Here is a 14823-nt window from a genome sequence, read left to right as displayed (position 1 = left end):
CTCTTGGCTATGATCTACAAACAGATCTTTGAAATGATCAGTCACAGCTGAGTCTTGAGGGAAGTAGGATCTGAGAAGACAGTGTTTAAAGAGTGTAAAAAGCATTTATCATCAGATTGAATTTGAAGTTTAGTTTAACTAGAATTAACAGCAGGATTATGTGACAGTGAATATGTGAAGAAATGAATATTAGAATGTGTTGATGTCTCTGGCGAAGACGAATCAAGCTAAATGAAAAGTTTCTAAGTGTCACTTGAAGAAATAGACACTTCTACAGCACCTTGCACATGTATTCAACTTCAGTGTTACAACCTGGAATACAAATTGACTTTATTGAGCTTTTTACCATTTGATTAACACACCATGCAAAGTGCTTTGAAGGCTGAATCCTTTTTGTTGTGACACAAGCAATTATTAAGACAAAAAGGCAGACATCTGTTTTATTCACTAGTATCCTCCCTTCCTGGGTCAATACTTGGTAGAACCACCTTTCACTGCATTTACAGCAGCAGGTCTTTTGGGTTATGTTTCTACCAGATTTTCACAACTACATCCTGTCATTTTTGTCCAATCTTCTTAACAAAACAGCTTCAGTTCAGATGGAGACTGTCAGTTTTCAGCAATTTTCAAGTCTTGCCACAGATTTTCATTTGGATTGAGGTCTGAGCCAATCTAGTGATGTCATACCAGTGGCCTTAAACCAGTGGGACGCTCAGTGTAGCCCTGGCTGTATGTTTAGGGTCATTATTATCCTGCTGGAAGGTGAACCTCCACCCCAGTGTTAAGTAGACTAGAACAGGTCTTTGGCTCCATCCATCTTGCCCTAAATCCTGCCCAGTTTCCTAGTACCTGCTGATAAAAAGCATCCTGACAGCATGATGCTGCCACCATGTTTCACTGTGAGGGTGATGTGAAGTGTTGCACAGCATTTTGCACTCAAGCTAAAAACTTCAATTTTTGGTCTCATCTGATCAGAGTACTTTCTTCCCACATGTTTGCTGTGTCTCCTCACCTCCTCCGAACAGGATCTGTGATCTGTGCAGTTCCTTCAGCTTATTCTTTCCATTTTCTAACGATGGATTAAATAATGTTCCATGAGGTTATTCAAGTGTTTACAACCTCACCCTGCTTAGTGTTTCTCCAAAAGTCTATTCCTGACCTGTTTGAAGAGCTCCTTGGTGTTTATGATGCTGTTTGTTCAGTAACGTTCTCAAACAACTCTGAGAACACAACATGGTTATTTATATTGAGATTAAACTTCACACAGGTGGACTCTAACTCATTAAAACATTATGGAATATTTTGTGTCTGTCTATTACATACATGTAACATGACAAAATGTAGTCCAGTAAGGGGGGATACTTACACAGGACACTATATATGTTAGTTGTTAATAATGTAGAGGTTTCCTCTATGCTGGCCTGCCTACCATTTCCTTTTTGCCAGGGATATGTAAAGAGTAAAGCAGAGCAGCAAAGTCATTCCACTTCCTCCCTTGTAGGCTGAAAACTCATCTCCTTAAGAAGTACCACGCTACGCCCCCTCCTCTCCCCCTCCTCTCCCTTCCCTCTCTTCCCACTGAATCATCTCTCCTCTCTCCCACACCATCCTCTTCAACACACTCTAATTTGCTCTCATTAAAAATGAAATCCCTTCTATCTCTCTCTCCTTTGCTCGTATTTTTAGCGCTTCATTCTTATGTGATCATTCTCAAGTTACAGAAATGTTGTCAGGGCCTCTAAACTTGCCTTTTTTTCATAATGGGCTCGTCTGCTGTGCTGCTGTGGTGGTGGCGGTGCAAGCAATCTCAGCTTTCTCTGGTCCTCCAACGCGTTTTAAATCATTTTAATATCAGGAGCTAAATGACTAAAACCCCGAAATGTGAAATGCAAATGTTCCGCTGATGTGTCATTCTTGAAGGTTGGTGTGGGTTTTTTTTTTTTTAGACTGAAATTGCTCCAAATGTGTATTAATCCGCAGCTGAAAATAGTCCCCAGCAAATGCACCGACATGTTTGAGTCATCGCAACATGACCAATCATGGTCAGAGTCAAAGACCACTCTAAAATAAAAAGTCCTTATCTTGATTTAGCAAGGCCAATCGAGCAAGGTCACCAACCATCCCATAATACTAAGTCAAACTCAGAACATACCAGTTTTAAAGTTAGAGCACATACGCAATCCATTCTGATGATTTGGCCCATGTAATAAGTGCTTAGTTGTGCTCTGACCTGCCTGCATTTCCTTATTTAGTCAATTATTTGCAATATACACACACATGCAACACACACACACACAAACACACAAACACACACACAACACACACACACACACACACACACACACACACACACACACACACACACACACACACACACACACAGGGCTTACCTCACTGAGGTAGATGAAGAAGGAGCAGGTGGATCCATCCACGCCATAATTGGAATAGCAGGAGTCTGAGCGCCACATCTCCTTCATCCACTGAGGAAGAGGAGGAGACAGTAATATTAGAATGAGAGGTCCCACATGTTTACTCACCCTCTTCATCAGTATTTGGCAGCCAAACCTAATATATCCTAATAATGTAGTTCTGTGATTGAATACACAAAAAGGTCAGATTGGCTGAAAACACATGATGCACACTAGCTAAATCTACAGCACTGACTTCCTATCTACTGTATTTTTTTCACTGTCCTCGTGGAAACAGTCCAGTTTGTTTGTTTGGCTCGGAGGAGCGGTAAGATTATGACTTAATAAGTTGTTGGCTTCGATCCCTGGAACCAAAGGGCAAATGTGGGTCTTTAAAATAAAAGAGAGACAATTTCCCCTTTTATCAACATGTGCAAGTCATCCAGAGGAACTGCCTCAGAGGCCAAAAGGAAACGAGCTAGATTGTTTGAGAGGGTGGCTCTCATGTGAAGATGGAAGAATCTGCATCCTCAGTTGATTTTTGGAGGGTAAACAGAGGCTCAAACAGGTGGGAATAGGCGTGGTGGAGTTTGCTCCTTTATCTCTTTATTCTTTATTTCCTCTCTTCTGTGATGATCTCTGGCAGGCGGATTTCGGCGAGTGACATGCTGGAGAATGTGTGCAAAGAGCCGCTGAGCTAAGATGTGGACTGACAGCTGTCCTGCTCACTTGGTAGGCTGGAGTACATGCAGGCTGACTTACAGTAACCTAAGGGTGCGGCACAGAGGGGAAACACAAAGCTGTTCATAGAGGGGAAACTTGGCAGATGGGCTCGGATGGCGAAGGCATGAGCGTACTATTTTTTCTTGAGATAACGACCGCAGAAGTCTGTAAAACGGGGGAAACTGATTTGTCGGATGTTACAAATTGTGCGCTGGGAGTGTGATAGTAAAAACAGCTGTGGAATAGCAATTTTGATGTCTTTTTTGCTGGTTTTCTGAGTGTGTGTGTGTGTGTGTGTGTGTGTGGTGTGTGGTGTGTGTGTGTGTGTGTGTGTGTGTGTGTGTGTGTGTGTGTGTGAGGCAGGCTTTGGCATCACCTGGCGCCCAGTTGGAAATGCTGACAGTATCTGTGGAGGACTGGGACTGGCTGAGCAGATGGTGTGTGTGATAGGCCCCTATCAGCTCCAGGGAGACACACACACACACACACACACACACACACACACACCCACGCCCATACCCACACCAACAAACCCCCCCAAGGAAATACATTGGACTGTAATTGTGTGTACATGTGTGTGTGTTTGTGTGTGTGTGTGTGTGTGTGTGTGTCTCAGTAGAGATTATGCATCTCTGTCTGTGTGTGGTCCCGCTGTAGCCTCACTGTCAAAAATTGAAATGACGTGTGTGTGTGTGTGTGTGTGTGTGTGTGTGTGTGTGTGTGTGTGTGTGTGTGTGTGTGTGTGTGTGTGTGTGTGTGTGTGTGTGTGTGTGTGTGACATTTAGTTTTCCAGCCTGCACATGGACTGTTTGGATCTTGGGGGGAGTGTGTGAGTTTGAACTGTATTTTACTCGGGATGTAGGTGGATCAAACCAGAGCTGAAAGGGAAATGAATGCTAGTCTTAGATCAGTCAAATGGATTCCAGACCCCGTGAATCACCACTCCAACCTCTGATTCATACAGGTCTGTTGTTCTCATTGACAGCTGTTTCCCTCGGTTAGAGAGAGAAACGACCAACTGGAGCTCAGTCGGAAAAATTCAGGATACTGTAAGTTATAAAAATCGAGAAGAAAAATAAAGGATTCTGAGTGAGTTCAAATTACAGTTATATTACGAATAAAGAAAAAAATGTAAATGTACCAACTTGTCCATTTTCTGCAAGTAGTCTGATACTTTATCTTCTGGTGCAGGATATCAGTCAAAAGTTTGGACACAGCCCCCCATTTCTATGAATGGGAAAGTGTATCCAAACGTTTGACTGGTACTGTATGTGTCTATATAAATGATGTAGCTGTATGTTTTAAATGTAGAGTGCATCATTATTACATGTAAAACAGTCTACTTGTATTTTTCCCCAATTAACTTATTTAACATATTTGTTTTTAGGATTACTTCTGTCTCATGAGTTGTAGAAAATAGCATGTATAAAAATAAAATATTACTTAAAAGAAAAAAAAATGTCTTGGTGGAATGGATAGCTCACTTCCTTCTGATTGGTTAACCATAAAAAGGGATATAACAGTAGTAGAGAAACATGTTCATGATAGATTTAAATGTAATTGTCACCACTGGTCGCGTTTGTAAATGTATTCTAAACACCTGCATTTCTGCAATATGGTTCAAAGTCTGGCTGCACCAGTTAGTTAACAGGTGCAATCCAGACTGCTTTCTGCCTTGATAAACATCAAGCTGTAACATACTTTGCTAGTCAACAGTCCGCACCACTGCCTTACAAACTCCTGCGTATCACATCAACACAATATGTTACCTGTTTACGCTCCTGATTCTCTTTTTCTGGTGAAAGCATTATGGTGGTAAAGCACGAGATTCTTGTTTATGCTTGTGGTGTTTTTGGTCCCTGAAGAACGTTTGTCAGTCAAACTGTGGGCGTGTGGGTATGAGGTAATCTTTTTTTTCTTCTTTTTCTTTATGGATCTTCAATTGATGTAGTTTAGAATTTCTGTAGGCACTGCTTTTTCTGTCCTCGAGCTAGCGACCTAGTTCTTTTTTATTTTATTTCAAGCTATTCATAGTGATAACAACAGCGTGAAAGACAAACACGCAGAGATGGAGAGGTTGTGTTTATACGTGTGTGTGTGTGTGTGTGTGTGTGTATACTCTGTGTGTGTGTGTGTGTGTGTGTGTGTGTGTGTGTCTCATTCACCTTGACTTTGCCCTCGCAGTGAGGGAAACCATCCAAAGGCGGCAGCTCACACTTCTCCTGGGCTCCATTTAGGAGGTCTGGAGAGAGAGAGAAAAAGAGAGAGAGAGAGAGAGGGAGAGACGATCAATAAGGTCAAATGAGTCGGCTCCAAAATTCTTTCATTGTCTGAAGGTTTAGAGGCGCCTGAGCAAGTGGAGCAAATACGGCCCCATTTTTCAATAAAGGGGAGAAATGTCATGGTTTTACTATCACCTGATTACATTTCAAAATCAATCGTTTCAGCAAATGACAAAAACAAGCTATAAAATCACACATTCTTGGACCACCCTGTGAGTTGGTTCAGTCCAACCCGTCACTGATCGTTTACCACAGTGTGCTTTAGCTGTCAGTCACACTCTGTCAATTCACACAAGAGTCTGACTGTTCACGAGGGTGAGAAACCGAAACTTTCTGTCTTTTGCTTGCTGTCACCGAGATGCCGAAGTGATTTGCAAAGTCAACTTAAGTTACACTATTTGAAATTTTAGCTACAGTCATTCTGTGTTTCAACATCTACTAATGACTTCTCTATACAGTAGGTTTAACTGTTAGAGGAGGTTTTCTGTTCCCATGTGGGATTCAATTTAACTTAGCGTTACCGTATGTAATTTCACCTCACTGATTGATATCAGACTGTTTACTGTTCACTCTCCTACAGCTGTGTCAGAGCTGTGTTCAACTGGAGAAACACAGGCTGTGACTGTGAAGCCGTGACAGGAAACACAATCAATTTGTCACTGAGGTCAATGCAACATTCTTTTCTACACTGGCTCACCTGAGAAGTACATCAGAGTTGTATATTTTCACTATAAATATGTAATGTTGATATATAAAATACACAAATATGCAAAATAAAAATTAGGCTCATTCTGAATCTGTAAATGTGGTGCATACATGTTCATATTTTGTGTATAGACAGGATACACAGAGAGAACAAAATGTACAACACTAGATGGATGACACTGATAATGAACTCTGATACAGTGCTGAGAGATCTAGAGAAATGTACATGCTATGATAAGACAGTGAGAAAAAAAACATAATAGCATTTTTTTTGTATGGGTGTGTTTTGTCTGCTTCGATGAGCTGGACTAGAATAAATAAATAGATGAAAAGTAGAAAAACAGGATGACAATGAAACAAGGGTGTAGTCACTGGTCCATCAGAGTCATGCGTATATTGTTTAGGATTCCCATGACTGCATACTCATTGTTTAGTATACAGTTTAGGACATAACTTGTTCTGTTGGATCCTGGAGGTTAACGCTGACAGACAGGACAGCAGGATCTTAGTACATGAGTGTTTGTTTTAAGGATTTTTTTTTTTTTAAATTATACCCTTTAAAAAACACAGTGTGAAGCATCACTATGTTTATTGCAGCTGGGCGATAAACACAATGATTCTTCCAGATGTTGTTTTCCAGAAGTGAATGTATTTCCTTTAACTAGAAGAAGGCTTTCCAGAGTAAATGTCTGACAGCCTTACTATAATCGATTCAAGCTAGCTAACTAATAACCTATTTAAAATGAATTGTTAACACCTTGCTTGGACTGAACAGCAGTGAAATGTCTGATCCACTGGAAAGAGCTTACTAGCTTCTTAAGAAGTGAAAGGAACCTCCAAAAGAAAGAGTGGCTTCCTGCCAAAGTAGCTTGTACATAAGCAGTTCGTTGGAAAAAAAATAAAGAATTGCCATCTCCTTGCCAAGAAAATGTAACGGATCATTTGGCTGCTCGTAGGCGACAATTTCCCCTCTAGCTCAACAGACAGACAGATAGATGACATGGCATTTCAAAGCTGTTTTAAGATTTCACATTTCCTGTCTTGTTGCTATGATTTAATAGTTTCTCTCATCTCCAAAGACTCATATTAAAGCTTTAACATTTGTAGGTGACACAGATGCTACCGGTGTGTTTTTCTACAGTGTGCGGTGCAGTTTCAGCACTTAAGGTCAAGCTGAACGGTCTTTGTAAGTCATTGGAATGACAGCGGCAGACTGCCCATTACTCTGCGGTCAGAGGATGACTGTCGGCCAACAAGATCACCTTTGGCTCGATAATCCAAACTCCATAACAGCGGAAACCACAAAGAGGCTGAGAGCCGGGCCTCATCCAGTGCGCAGCGATGTAAACTCTGACACTATCTTAACTGGGTTTTTTTTTTCTCTCTCTCTTTCTACAGTAAACAAAAATCACATATCTGCAGTGGGGAGGAAGGAATCTCTCTTCTCTCTGATGTATTTTTTCCACATTGCTTCCAATATCACAGGAAGCCAATATCACCCTCGGATTAACATTCATGGATTGCACGCAGGCTTCCCTTCAATATAATCACCTTTTTGATATCCTCATTCAGAGACGTTAACGTCATCACCGCTGACCTTTATAGCCAGTATATAAATAATGCATAATGGTAAGCTGTGCGCTGAATAGATAAAAGCTTAGAAGCAAACACCAGACTGATGTAATGAGTTTGTGAGTAGTGTTTTGGGAGGAGGGTGTGTGTGTGTTTATGGAGGTGAGTGAGCGTGTGTGTGTGATGCTAATCAGTATCTCCAGCGTTGGGTCAGGCTTCTGTCTGTGGTGGGTGGAGGGTGGAGCAGGAGCTGGCCTTCATCGTTGATTCAGTTTATTTGCAGCTACAGTAAACAGATATAACAGATATTCTACTGGTGAACTTCTTCTTTTTTTTTCTTCTTCTGCTGCTGCTTCCCTCCCCCTCTTTCCTTCTCTGTGCTGCTCCATCATCTAAACTAGTGTGAAAAACATGTTTCAGTTTAACGCTTTCTGGCTTCCTCTGCGGTGTGTATCAGGGAGGAATCACTGGTTAGATGGAAAACTACTGACACAACTTTCCACTGTTTCAGTCACCATCTAGGGGACAAGAATAAGTCTTCATATGCTCATATGTTACTGTATATATTATAGTAGTAGAGTAGAGTAGGGTATAGTAGATGTATAATAGAAAATCAATGTCTGTTGATCTTTGAATTCTTTCTGTATTGGCCAATATTGCAATTGTTTTAAGGTAAATTTGGCTATAGAAACATTAGCCATTAGACATTTTAGCTCTCATTTACTAGCATACTGCATTAGTGCTATGCTTAGTATCACTCAAAAATATACAAAAGACATACGTATATAGTTCTATTGATTAAAACAGCTGCACAGTTGGTTAGTTATGATAATAATGGCAAACTACAGCTAAGTAACATACCACAATGTTTAGCTAACTGACTGATAATGATACCGCTGCTCCTCCACAGCTTTTAAAACCACGAGCTTAAAACCACTTTTTCAGGTGCTTAAAAGTTTCACTGTGATATTCTGACAGCTTTGTTCACAGACTATCTGTCTTTTCACTGGATAACTATATAAGTACATGCTAGCTTACTGTCTGAAAGTGAGGAAGACTCGTCGCTCTGGCTGTCTTTTGCTAGCAGACGTGTGAATGAGTGATTTTTGGTTACACAGAGTATATTAATAACAACAGCTGAGGTTTCTATTTTTATTGTTGGGCCTGCTCAGATAATTAGCACAAGTCGCTGAGTTTTAACCCTCATTTTTAACTTGAACATGCTACAGCTGCACGAGACACTGCTAATGATCTTCAGTTTAAGTGTATATATCTTTGCATATGTATTTATTTCCACTTTACTGTATATGGTATTTGTTATATGGTAGTGTTGTTTCTATTTTATAGTACATTTACAACCTTACACTGCTACTTTATTCCACTGCACTGCTGTGTCAATTTACATTTCTCCCAAGGGGGATCAATAAAGACACATCTTATCTTATCTAACCTTACCTTATCTTAAGTTGTCGTTTAAATTGCAGCTCTTACAAACTGGAAATATGTACTCTTTGGATTTAACAATAACAAACCGTTTATATAATAAACAAAGAGCTTTTTTATCACACCCCTGAAATATCAGTTTCAGGTTTCATTATCCAGAAAATGTGATTCATCCCATCTGCATGAAGAAAGAAACATGGAAGTCCTCCCAATACTTTATCATACAAACACATGACGAGCACGCTGGACTTCGACACCCTTTGGTTTCTGTTACCATTCAAAGTAAAAGGGATATGAAATGTCCTCATTCCTGGACCCAGTCTCCAGGTTATTCTAACACGTCTCCATTGTAGAGTTAATTACAGCTCTCAGCGCAGGCCTCTAACAATCTAACTAATAACAGCAATTTTGGAAGGAGTAACAGGGAATGTGCTATTTTTCTATCATTTTTTTAAGTGGCAGACCCAACGCTCCTGGTGATTAACGTAATTAGCATGCTGTGTTGTAAAACAGAGAGAGAAGAAGTGGGAGGCCGGCAATCCTTTCCTGATGGAGTCAGCCAGTCACAAGACGAACACAATACACAATAAGAGCTTCTTATTGTTTCTAAGGGCAGCAGGAGTCATGCAACAAGTGGGAGGATTAAAGTTTTTTCATAACTGCAGAGGTTTAAGAGAAGTGAAACCCAAACCTAAAACTGAGCTTTGAACATAGCAAATCTGAACATAGTAAATGTTCAGATAAACATCCACTTCCTCTCCTACTTTCATTACATTTGAAGCATGTTATACTTGTGTAAAGGATTCACACACAGTGGCTCTTTCCCTCAAATATGTGGTTCCCATCTTGGTTTTTTAAATATATTTCTGAGGCAAAGGGGGTGAGTGTTTACGTCTTTATTACAGGGAGAGTGGAGAGATGACAGCTGGATTCAAACTGCAGACATTGGGGTTATATGGCAAAAAGTCAGCTACCAGGGCGCGGCGTCCCATCTTGTTTTTATTGCCTTTAAGTGTTTAAGGCAATTCAGTTTATTGAAGGTGTTAAAGAGAAACCTGTCTTGTCTTTCGTCATTGGGTAAAGTGGATTAACTGGTGCAGGTGCAGCATACCAGAACCATTACCTCATCCTTCAGTAACCCAACCAACCAGTCTGCATACCTACCAACCCACCAACAGACTAACACAGTTACAGCCTGTCATTGATCTCTCTGTCATTCAGCCACGCTGTGCCAAAGCCACCAGGCACATCTTCTCTTAGCTTTAATCAAGCAGAGAGGAACTGCTGCCAAAGAGCTGCTAAATATAGCTACCTTCATAATCAAACACATAAGAGCTGATACTCTTTCAAAGATTCCTCGCTGTTTAAATATCAAAAGCAACCCCTTCCACCTGCGTTTTTCACCTCATACCGCCAAACTACTAAGGGTGAGCTACATCACAGGGGCAGGGAAGGAGGTTTAGTCAAACTGAGCTAACCGAGAAAAAAGAAATTGGTGAAATCAAACATAAGCCCGCACAGGATGCTTCACACCTACTATCTGATTTCCGAGTAAATGAGGTGATGTTGAGTGCAAAATAACACTGACATGCCTAGGAAGTGATGCAAGGTGATAAGTCAAGCTTGGTCTAGCATTCACAAGAACCAAAACCAAAATGGAGAACAGGAAACAACAACAAGAACTTGAGTATTACTTCTAAAAATCGATGCACGCAGCGCTTTGAGCAGACACCATAGAGTTTAATTCAAAACAGACACAGCACCACGAGGTTAATGATATAAACAAACAAGTGATTTTTACATGGACAGAGAAGCAGAGGCAAGGGGACAGATGAGATCATTCAAACTTGCGTAAGACGTCCGAGAGCCTCTCACACTACTGAGGTCACTATTAGCCAGTTCCTAGCACAGCGTTGGCCATCTGATAGCCCTTAAATAGCATCGCTGAACAATAAGTGGTATTACACACAGCGTTATTTTTCCTCTCTCCCTCTCTCTCTCTCTTTCTCTTTGTGTCTTTTAGTCCAAGTCCATGAGGTAATCTGACATTTGACAAGTCCAAAATTGGATTGAGGACATCTGGTTTATGTTACATCTGGTTTATGTTATTCTCTTTCTTCTGTACTTTCACCCCCCCCCCCCCCCTTCCATCACTCTCTCTCTCTCTCTCTCTCTCGTTGATTTCAATCTTGAGCCTGCTAAACTAACTAAAATCCTTCAAATAACAAGACATGTGCCAATGCCCTGCTAAAGTGACACAATTTGGTCAGTGGAAACTAAATAACTGACACTAGTGAAATTTCCTGGCATACGAGAGGAGTGTTATGTGTTTTTTTTAAGACACCTCGGCAATAAAAGAATGCGATTTGAAGTTAATTATGTGTAAAAGGCCCTCATGGTGATTCTGCTGAGGCGAAAGCTTGAAAAAATATAAACAATGTGTCCTCTGATCCAGGGAGCCAACACTAATTTTAGATGCACTTTGCGATAAGAATCCAAAGTATCAGTCCAGTGTGATTGTGTGTGTGTGTGTATGTGTTTGTGTGTGTACATCTCAGCAGTGGCTCATCAATCGGCCCTTGTTCAAGCTGCCAGCCCAAATGCATTTTTTGGCATGTCCAGATTGTATCCAGACTGCTGGATAGAAAGTCTGGATGACCAAAAAAAAAAACAAAAAAAAAACCTCACATGAAATGCAGATCCAAGCCACATTTGGAGGTGATTTGAAGTGCCATTCCAATCAGATTTCTACAGATGTCTCTCAGTCAGGATGCTCTGGCCACTCAGGTCGGATTTCAAAGTGTCTGTGTGTGTGCTGCTACTGGCAGGACACCACAGAGAGAAAGAGTCAACAGGAGGAGGTCTGCAACGTGACTTGATGGATCTCCATTTCTTATACTTCCATGTTTAGAAAGCTGTATCACCGGCATAAATAGTTACTGGAGCCTGTATCATTACCATAGCAACCTATGCAGACAGGTTAGTGATGTCCAGACACACAAATTGGATCGGATCACTACCTAAATAACAGTGTAGACAAGTCTGTCTTAAAGACCTGATTTGAGAATGATGGATGGTGTCCTCTCAGTTTTGTAGGTGGACAAGTTGGTCTGTATCATACTGTACATTCATCTTAGAGTGGGTCTCTACATTGATGCTTCTCTCTAACTACACACTGAATAAACTTAGATGAATAGTGTTTATGATAGCCTGAATATTCAATGTTGCTTCATGTTATCTTGAGCTGCAGTAATGGATTACTCATCAGTCATTTAGCGTGACAGACACTAGCTTTTAATCTGACCTAATTATCAATTGTTCGTAGCTTTTGTCTCAGTCGGTATTTATTTTCCCTGTGATCTGAATGGTTAGTAGCCGGGCTGTTGCCACATTTTGATCTATTCCTCTGAACTGAACTCGTTCTGGAGCAGGTTTAGCCATTCAGCATAAATTACCGTGCTGATTTTAACATTGCTTTGTGCCTAGCTAATCTCACTTCACGGTGCAGGCCTCTGAACAGGGTGTGTTTTGCTGTGGCCTTTAAAAATATTCTAAATTACTTCCTGTTCACACGCACATATCTCTACCTGGACAGCATATGTGATAGTGACAGAGAGATAAAATGACACGTGAGGGTCATGTGCTGAAGTTGGCCGTGATGAACTCTAATTAGACTGCTCCCTTTTCAACCGACTGCTTCTCTTGTAGCAGAGTTTAAATGATGATGACGTTTCATTGTACACATCAGATAACATCTCTTAAACTCGTACTACAGAGAACCCTCCACTGGAAACTACTGGTCTGGGCCACCTGAAAGGAGCAGAGCGGGGTTACGCGGACCAGAGGGGCTTCCGTGGTGTGAGGGGCACGTGTTTGGAGCTGGTCAAAACACATGTCTCACACTTGCCTCTGATCCACATGAGTGTTCCACAGTTGAGTCCTGGAGGTAAAGAAAGAAGAAAAAAAAAATCCAAATCCGAGCCCGCGTTCAGTTTCCTCTTTCTCTCCCTTCCTTCTGTTGTTGCTGTACAGAGCACAGCGTCTGGCTGTAATCAATCCCTCTTTTGTGCTCCAGCAATCTGATCGGCCCGCTGTTCTCTGAGACAAAAAAAAAAAAAATCCAAGGGGAGGATTTTGCACCAAGAGCGACGCAGAGACGCAAAGCAGCCAGAAAAACCTTGATTAAGTCTCATCATTGCAAAGCCATGACTAATGTTCCGCTGTTGATCCAAACAAATGGTGGAAAGCTGCGGGTTTAAGACAGCCGGGCTCCCAGTGTTTTGGGTCGCCAAAGAACTGGTTGTGGCGCTGGGAGACTTGAAATTGAACCAGAGCTGTCAACTTCGTTTCTTAAAATAAACACGGCGACAAACAAGACATCGTAATGTGTCTCTACTTCCTCTCAGAGGCTTATATTGAGAAAATATTTTCAATCACCTGCTGTATATGTAGCTCACTTCCTGTAAACATGCACATTCTGCTTTAGTTGACCTCGCAGGGCCCCGGCGGAGGAGCTGGAAATATTTCTGTGTTGTCATTAAACAAGCAGCTTGAGAGCCACGGAGCGACGACCAAAAATATGATCTCACCATTTTTATGTTTTTTTTCTTCCAAGCATGAAAAGGTGTGAATGCATACGAGAGTGTATAACACAACGAGTAAGTGAGATTGTGTGACTACTCTCAGCTGGAGAGCAGACAGGAAGTATGATGTGCAGTGGATGTAAGATGAGCTGTATATTACTGTATGTCGTGTGCCTGCGGTGATGGCTGATATTTGGTAGAAGGAGGACAAGCAGATTATGTTCCTGCAGGGCTGTGGCTTTAACCAGCAACATAACAATCCTGGCATGGAGATGGAGCGAGAGAGAGAGAGGAAGAGAAAGAGAGAGAGGATGCAGAAGGAGATGGAGCGCGGCGGACGATGAAAAAACAGAGGGCGAGGAGAAAGATTGCAGAGGAGACTGAGAAAAAAAAAGGAAAGAATGTTGTATATTTGTGTTTAGCTCGCAGTCATTGAATTGAAATAAGGATGAAGGAAGAGCACAAGTCGAAAAAGTGGGGTACACGTGTCCCAGCCAGTGGTGCATCAGCCCCAGATGTTCCTCGCGTCCCACCCCTGCCTCCTCCATCAACCACAACCTCTGGAGAGACGAGCCCGCCTGTGGGAAAATACAGAGGACAGACTGCGTGCGTGCGTGCGTGCGTGCATTTGTGTGTGTGTGTGTGTGTGTGTGTGTGTGTATGTGGGGGGGGGGGGGGCAAGAAGGGGTATATTTTTCCCTGAAATGCTCAAAACTCACTTGAGATTTATTCATGGTTGATTAACAAAAAGCTGTTTTTAATTCTTATGAGGTTGCGGATAGCTTGGGAAAAAAAAGAAAAAGAAAAACACGAAACAAGAAAAACACTGCAGTCTGAGCGCTCATCATCTATTATTCACAAACAGAGGAGCGAATGAGAAGTTGGGGCCCGCCGATCGACAAAACAGACACCTTGCAATAATAACCACCTTTTAAAAAGAGAGCAGGTGACGAGACTCTAAAGTCAGCGATGCTTCTCATAGACTACAGTGAATTCTGTGGTATTATGGGAGGCATTGCTAATTAGAACAGAGCGTTGAAAAAAAAAAACAACACCACAATATTATTCATTTTTTAAACTCTCCATCATAAGTCTGACAATATTACA

The 14823-nt window shown here is 41.4% G+C and overlaps 1 protein-coding gene across 1 annotated transcript in view; it reads right to left on the bottom strand.

The window, feature by feature from the left end:
- The window catches only part of mgat5 (alpha-1,6-mannosylglycoprotein 6-beta-N-acetylglucosaminyltransferase), a 71225-nt gene that overhangs the window by 42696 nt on the left and 13706 nt on the right, over nucleotides 1-14823 (bottom strand). Inside the window, exons 3-4 of the mRNA XM_053314635.1 lie at nucleotides 5297-5373; nucleotides 2391-2480 (exon numbers count right to left, since the gene is read on the bottom strand). Of these exons, the coding sequence (XP_053170610.1) occupies nucleotides 2391-2480; nucleotides 5297-5373 (167 nt within the window). The remainder of the gene's footprint in view (nucleotides 1-2390; nucleotides 2481-5296; nucleotides 5374-14823) is intronic.

Source organism: Scomber japonicus, chromosome 24, assembly GCF_027409825.1.
Source record: "Scomber japonicus isolate fScoJap1 chromosome 24, fScoJap1.pri, whole genome shotgun sequence".
NCBI lineage: Eukaryota > Metazoa > Chordata > Actinopteri > Scombriformes > Scombridae > Scomber > Scomber japonicus.
This window is presented reverse-complemented; position numbering and strand designations above follow the sequence as displayed.